The sequence below is a fragment of the Plasmodium brasilianum genome, chromosome 12, assembly GCF_023973825.1.
Source record: "Plasmodium brasilianum strain Bolivian I chromosome 12, whole genome shotgun sequence".
NCBI classification, from domain to species: domain Eukaryota; phylum Apicomplexa; class Aconoidasida; order Haemosporida; family Plasmodiidae; genus Plasmodium; species Plasmodium brasilianum.
In genome coordinates this window covers 317,538-325,620 of record NC_090125.1, presented here as the reverse complement: position 1 = coordinate 325,620, position 8,083 = coordinate 317,538, and the positions used below count along the sequence as shown (strand labels likewise).

Genomic DNA, 8,083 nt, shown 5'->3' with positions numbered 1-8,083 from the left:
GAAAACGAATTGAAAATGCTTTTGTTTTTAGAATAGTTTATATTTTCAGGAAATGTAAATTTAACAAAACGTTGTACCATTTAAAAATAAACAAATATATATATATATATATATATATATATATATATATAAAACATATATTATTAATTTTTAGTATACTTTTTTTTTTCTGTTTTTTAACCCTTGTAAGTTGCTTAGTTTTTCTGAAATATTTTTTCATTTTCTAAATAACATAATGAAGGAATTTAAAAAAAAATTGAAGATCAGAAAAACATTTTTTATGTTTTAAATATATAATAATTAAATATTTCCTGTTTTAAATTTAAAATTGTTTTTCTCCTTGAAATATTATTATTAACCATTAAACATATAAAGCTAAAAGTCAATATAAATATAATATTAAATTATTATGGAGGGTAAACAATTCAATAATAGAAAAATTTCAGTCCTTTTGAATTCTATAAGATGTGCTGTTTTAATGATTGCTATTATTTTTGTATTATTTTTGGTAAGATTAAAAAAAAAAGTAAGAAAATTTTTTAGTATATAAATTTTTACACATTATTATATTTATCCATTTAAATTACAACTTAGTGTATTAATTTTTTTTTTTTAATATTTAAAAAATTTTTTAATAGAACATATATATATATAAGGTTATGTCATTTACAAAACTACATTTAAGTAGCAGATATTCAAGGAATTTATTTGAGCTTTACAAAAGTGGATACTATTTTTTGAGAAGTAATAATATACCTTCAAATTCAGTACATTCAGAATCAGAATTGAATTATGATATTTCCAATAATTTAGAAGACAGTAATTATATAATAGAAGACGATTTAAATAATATTGATGAACTTACGTTACACGAAAAATGTCAAGAAGTATTCCATTATTTAACAGAAGAACAAATTAATGAAATTATTAATTCAGTGAGTAATAGTCAATATAAAACAGAAGCTCTTAATACATGGTTGCGAATGCGTCAAAATGACAAACATAAAGTTGATTATTTAAAAAATTACTTATCAGCATATTTAGAAGAATTAAAAGGTGAATACAATGTAAATGAGGAGAAAGCACAGGAAGAAATGAACAAGTTTAAAGTTACTATAGATTCAACGATACGAGTAATGGAGGATTATTACAGTAAACTTTTTCATTATTGTATTATAGATGAACAATTGCCTCAAACGGAATATGATAATTTTATAAATAAAAGTAGACTTTTTTCTAATTTATTTATAAGGGATCTACGCATTACAGGAAAAAGCAAATTAAATAATTGTATAATTTATTCTAATTGAAAAAATTTAAATAGTAATCAACGAAAGGAGCAAAATTTGCATGTATATATATATATATATATATGTACTGATTAAAACTGGACGTCAATAAGAAGGGCTGAAAAAGAAGATACTTGTAAAAATGTACATATATATATATATTTTTATTGCAAAACATTACAGCGTTAATTACAAACTAACTTGTTATACCATGAAAACTATATTTCATTAGGGTAAAGAGTTATTTTTAATGAAGTAAATAAATTAAAATAATATTGAAGGTGAATATATTTTTATCATGTTAATTTTGAATATGTTAAAGAAAAAAAATAAAATTTATATAGTGTGAAAAATTAATTCAACTATTTTTGAAGTAAGCTACATAATAAAAATTGTAAAATAGCATATAAAATAGTATATAATAACTTCCTTTAATTATAATCATCATACATAATGGTATATACTACGCTATATTATAATTATTTTAACATAAGAATTTACACATTTTTAAAATTAATAAAAGAAAAAAATTCCTAGTACTTTTGCCTAAAATTCTTTTCTATTCAATTTGAATCGTTCTATTTTTATATATTCATATGTTTTATGCAGCAAGCTAGTTGATATATGAAAAAATATTTTAAGTTATAAGATGTGGTTTATGTTGATACTTCAAAAAATATATAAAAGACTTGCATGCTATTGTATTAACTATAATAATAATTTTATTGTTTTTTCTTAAATAAAATTAATATACACATTCAGCAATAAACAAAATTTAATTACAACTTTTACTTATTTTTATTTGTTTTTTTCAAAATTGTTATAAATAATAGTAAGAAAACATGTGTTTTAATACGAAAATTAGTAAAACAACAAATGTTAAAAACTAAAAATAGTTTAGTTAAAAGTAGATTTATGCATTAGCTATGCTATAATTGAAAAAATAGAATATATTTATTTATACAATGATTAACTTTTTTTAAATGGAATGAAAATTTTTTAGATTACTGTTTTATGAATGATAATATAAAGACAAAAAAAAATAGATTCAAGCTTTTCTTTTTTTTTTTATTCTACAAAAAAAATAAAAAATACAGCTTATCCTTATAGATAATTATAGCTATAATTAAATTTTTTTGTAGTAATAATATAATATGAAAGTGTACATGCACAAAATAGAACGATTTTTAGGTTATAGAAAATAGTTATGAAAATGTTTCTTACAAGATTACTATCCTTCTTTCATATAAAACAAATAATTAAAAATTTTTATTTCATTTTTTTTAAAATTAAAAGAAAAAAAAAAAAAAAAAATGAGTTGTTTCATATTTACATAAACTAACAAAAAACATGTAGAATTCTCGGTTAGCGAACAAAATAGTTTCATAAATAAAAATGCATTCTTGGCTTTTATTGAGTTCTTCAAGTTTTGCATGTGAATGAAAAATAATTTGTTTTATTTTAATTATATTTTGTTTTATTTATTATTTTATTTTTTTCATTATTATTTTTTTATAATAATTTTAAATAAATATTTTTTATTTTTTTTGTAAATCATAATTTCTTATAAATTATACGTTATATTCTGTATTACGAGGCATTAAAATAAAATAAAAATAATGTGTTAAAAAAACAATTTCTTTTTATGTAACTTTATATAAAAAAGCATATTAAATAAAATGTATATTTTTAAGGGTTGCAATTCTATTTTAGCTGCAAAATTTTTAGCTAAAAATAATGGAAATATTAAAAAATTCTCTACGAGTTTTTTTCCTATAGAAGAAAAGAACAATAATGGCCGTAAATCTGGTGGCTGTTTCATTCCTTTACGATTAGTTGTATCTATGGTTGCCATATATTGTATATTGTTACTTGTAAGGATATAATTTAGCATTTGTAAATAAATAAAATGTTTATTCCGTTTTAAATTATGTATTTATATATGGAAACAATATATATGTGCATCATACTTACATTTGAATAATTTTTTTTTAACTTTTCGTATAGAATAATATATCGACATTTAACAATGTGGAACTTTCACAATTGCAATCAAGTGTTCTGTATTCAAGAAAATTATCAGGGAATAATGATTCTGAAAAACAAAATTTAGATAAAAAGAATGTAAATAATACTCTAAATGCGTCTAATAAATCAAACGATAGTGAAGATGATGAATCTGATGATCTTCAAGCTTCAAATTATATAGATTCAGATGATGATTTTGACGATGACGACTTCGAACAGGAATTATATGATAGTGATTTACTTGCGCAATTAGATGATTTAACCTTTGATTTATCCCCTGAAATTACAGAAGAAGAACTAAATGCAATGCTTAGTTCATTGAAAGAGGTTTCATCAAAAGATGTTTATATTAATATATGGAAACAAGCATTTAAGCTAGAAGAAAGCAAAATTTATAATTTGTTAAAGGAATTATTCGAATATTTTGAATCATTAAAACAAAAACGTAATATGGATGAGATTACTGCAAATGATAAATGGAACAATTGTGTTTCAAAAGCGTTCGATATGCTACTAGAGAAAGAGGATCATTATGTTAAGCAATTTAATGACCTCCTTGAAAAGGAACCTTTGCCAGCAAAAGAATTTATAGATTTTGTTAATAAGTGTAGAGTTGAATGCGACAATTTAAGAACAGAATTACACAAAATGATTAAGGATCAAATTGATATAGAAATGGCAAAAAAAAATTAAAAAAAAAGTAGCACAGAACTGATGAAATGAAAAATATTTTAATACATACAATAGCAAATATATAGTATATATACATATATACATATATCTATGCTGTAGCAAAGCCGTGTTAAGGAAAGACAAAAAATATATAAATTTATCTTATTGGAACGCTAAAAATATATATATATATGTAATAAAATGAATGAATAATGAACAATGGCTTTTTGCATTTTACGAAGTGTTGTACAAAAAATAAGAAGGAAAAAGAAAAAAAATTTCGTACATAATTGATTTATAATCGTAAGCCCTTTATTGATGTGTACAATATATATTATTTGATGGAGGAAAAAAGGAATTAAAGAAGTAGGAACTATTTCCTCTCATTAAATAAATTAACATTATCTTATTTTTTTAAAACAGCTTATTCGATAAGTTATAATTTATATATATTTGCGTATTATATATTTAATTCGAATTTTTTTTGTTTTTTCTGTTTTAATTTGTATTTTATTAGCAATAATTTTTTACTTGTAAATAATAGTCTAATTTACTTGTCATTAAATGTGTGTTCGTGATAATATATGTATTTATTAAAGTAAATATTTTTGTATATACTTACGTCATATATGTTGTATATAATTATTAAATTTGTTTATTTTGCTGTTAATTTTTTTTTTTTTTATTGAAACTGTTAACACTGAATATTCGTTATTTGATGTATATAAGAAAATCTTTGCCGTTTTAAATTTATTAGAAATGAGGTGTATGTACAATATAATTATGGAAAATGAAATTTAATAAGAGTTAAATTTTTTTATTAAAAACGAACGTTATCATTATCGTAAATTTTTAATTTCTAAATTTATATATGTTTTATAATATATGTGGAATGAGCAATTTTAAAGATTATATATTAATTATCATTTTTGTTTAATGAAACATTGAAGAAGTGCTAAAAGGAGGAGGAAGAGGGTAATTGTACTTTATTAGGAAAATTATAATAGTAATAATAAAGTATTTTAATTAAATTATTCTTTAAAAAGCCTGTTTCAAATTTTTTTTTTCATTGAATTTTTTCTCATTGAAGAAGAAGGGTATTATCTTAGATTTCGTAATTAAAATTGTGGAACTATATTAGCATATATCATTAAGCATATTATAATTAGACATTATACTTTTTTTTAAGTATTACTGTATCTACTCTTTTTAACTAGAAAACTTTTCCCATTTTATTAATTTTTTGTAAAAATTTGCTTATGTATAATTCATCTGTATATAGTATTATATTCCTTTTATACATGAATATTATATTTTGATAACATTTTTTTTTTTTTAAGGTTTAATTTATTACGTTAGTCTTTTCGTGTATACAACTTACAAAAATTACGAAATAAATGACCTGAGAAATATAATCTTTAATATGACATTTATTATAGAAATTTTAATGAACTGAATGAAATAAAATAAAGTAAATATTTTCAGGATTATTTTGAAAATTGTTAGGATTATTATAAATAGTGAAATACGTGAAAAGGTTGAATTTTGTAAATATATAATATATATTAATTCTTTTAGTAAAATATATAAAAAGAATGTGGAGGGTGATTGCTATGTTTTGAAGACGCGAAAATAGTCTTCTAAATATTATATTATATACACTCCCATACAAACATTTATCTACATAAAATGTTAAAGTAAAGGATTATGGAATATGCTAAATTAAAAGGTTAAAGAATTACGTAAAAACTCAAAACAGGATGCTAAAAAAAAAATAAAAAAATGCATATGATTAAATATGATAAACAATAATTATATTGAGCATTATTAGAAAATAGAATAATGATATAAATTGGAAAATAAAATTTTATGTGGCAAAATAGCTATACCATCAATTTTAAGAATTCAATTATATAATTAAAAAAAAAGTTATATTGTAGCTATATCATATATTTTATATATTTGTTTTATTACACACTAAAATTAATTCCAATATTTTTTCTTTTTTTTGATTTATTTTCTTATTATTTTATATTTAGTAATGTATCAATCTTTAGACCTAATATTTTTTTGTTAAATAATATTATGATTTCGTGGGCATATTTACCACTCTGTAAAAATAATTACTATGAATAATGTTAATTTATTATAGCAAATAATGCTGTTCTGTATAAATTTATTAATAATACATGCGGTATTTTTATAATATAGCAAATAATGCAGTTCTGTATAAATTTATTAATAATACATGCGGTATTTTTATAAAAATATATCAATTACTTTTTAGGTTTTAGATTTTTTGTTCACGTCTTGCAAGAGTAAAAGTCATATGAAGTAAATGAGGATATTTCATTAAAAAATATTTTTATGAATTATTCAGTGTTGAATGTTTTTTTCTTTAAGATAAATAGACAGAATTTCTTCGTAAGTCTTCTATATCTAAAATGTAGATAACATGTTTTGTTTTCATTAAAAGTATCAGATCCATATATTAGATAATTTTTTTTTTTATTTATTTCTCTACTATGCATACATTTCTTATGGAATAAATGACATTTATCATAATTTTTATTATATCGTCTTTTCAGTGCAGTAATAATAAAATTAGAATATCAAAATAAACTATAGATTTTTTCTGTTAATAGGTTTCATTGAGATATAAAACTATGAATTATATCACTATTCGAATGAAATACAAGTAGGGAATGTATATATATAATTGCGTTAATTCTTATTGTATATTAATTAAATTTAAATAATTAAAATTACAAATATTTTTAAATAGTTTAATCTGAAATAGACAAGAAACATGTTTTAATCTTATAAAGAGCATGAATTATTATGGGCAAAGGAAAACATGTAAATTAATTACAGTTCTTGTTATTTATTAATCAGAATATATAAAAATAATTTAAAATTTGTTCTTAAAAAGGATGCATTATACAAACAAATATTGATATAATTGGTTTTATTTGGATGATTAATAATAACATATTAAGTTCATTACAAAAGTAATTCTAAATATTACTTCGTGTAATAAACGATTATACAGATAAAAATATAAATAATAATGAAAAACATATAAAGCAGCACTCTGTAATTCTTTTGTTGTGTTATTGATATAGCAAGGTTTATTTGATGTCTCTGTTTTATAAGCCCAATAGCTACATATTCAAAAAGTATTTTAAACCAATTTTCAGGAATAACAGAATTCCAATTAAATGTATATGTTTGGTTATTTTAAAGATATATTTATTAATATTTGTATTATACATCTGTATAGAAATGTAAATAAATAAATAAATAAATATATAAATGAAACTACATTTATCTTTAAATAAACATAATTTTCTCGTTATTATATATATTTCTGTAGTGTGTTGTTGCCTTTGTTAATAAATTTATAATTTTATTTAGTTTTAATAAAACAAATTGATTAGCTTGAACAGTAAGTATGGTTATCCTGTCAATTATAATTAATATGAATTAAAATATAACAAAAATATGGGATAAATGATACAATAATAAATCATGTAGTATTAAGTCCATTGTTTATTATTAGGCTATAATGTATGTAGATATTGATTTTTATTTAATGAAAAAAAATTGATGATAATCTAAAAATATTAAATTTTTTATGGAATGGTAAATTAAATGATTCCTTCTATTTTTTGAATATACACCAGGAGTTTTACAAGAATTTCTTATAACTCATTTTGTGTTTCATCGTCGTTCAGGTGTAACATCCTATTTCTTTGCTTGGATTTCGGCTATATAACCAAGATACAAAGATAATAAACCGCTATATAAAAAAAAAAAAAATCAATAAATTATTTAATTCATATAAATTATACTAGAAATAACGTATTGAAATTTTAATGTTATTAATGAAACAATGCCTTGATAATTTTTAATGACAAATTTTATATCGTTTTACGTATATACATATATGTTATTGTTAAATATTAATAACTGTATCGCTTTTAGTACTTTTATAAAACTATTATGTATGTTATTATTTAATTTTGTACGTAAAATTTCTCGTATATATGTTGTTTATATAATACATGAATGTCTTCTAAAAAGTTAAAACA

The 8,083-nt window shown here is 20.3% G+C and overlaps 2 protein-coding genes across 2 annotated transcripts; both read left to right on the top strand.

Moving 5' to 3' along the window:
• Positions 1-409: 409 nt before the first annotated feature.
• Positions 410-1,310, top strand: MKS88_004055 (uncharacterized protein; the record flags this gene model as incomplete). The annotated part of the gene is made up of 2 exons (XM_067217200.1): positions 410-508; positions 639-1,310. 2 exons carry the CDS (start codon positions 410-412, stop codon positions 1,308-1,310), a joined length of 771 nt encoding a protein of 256 aa, XP_067071652.1.
• A 1,658-nt stretch (positions 1,311-2,968) lies between these two features.
• MKS88_004054 (uncharacterized protein) lies at positions 2,969-4,010 on the top strand (the record flags this gene model as incomplete). Its single annotated transcript, XM_067217198.1, has 2 exons — positions 2,969-3,136; positions 3,297-4,010. The coding sequence occupies 2 exons, from the start codon at positions 2,969-2,971 to the stop codon at positions 4,008-4,010; spliced, it is 882 nt and encodes a 293-aa protein (XP_067071651.1).
• Between the last annotated feature and the right edge of the window lie 4,073 nt (positions 4,011-8,083).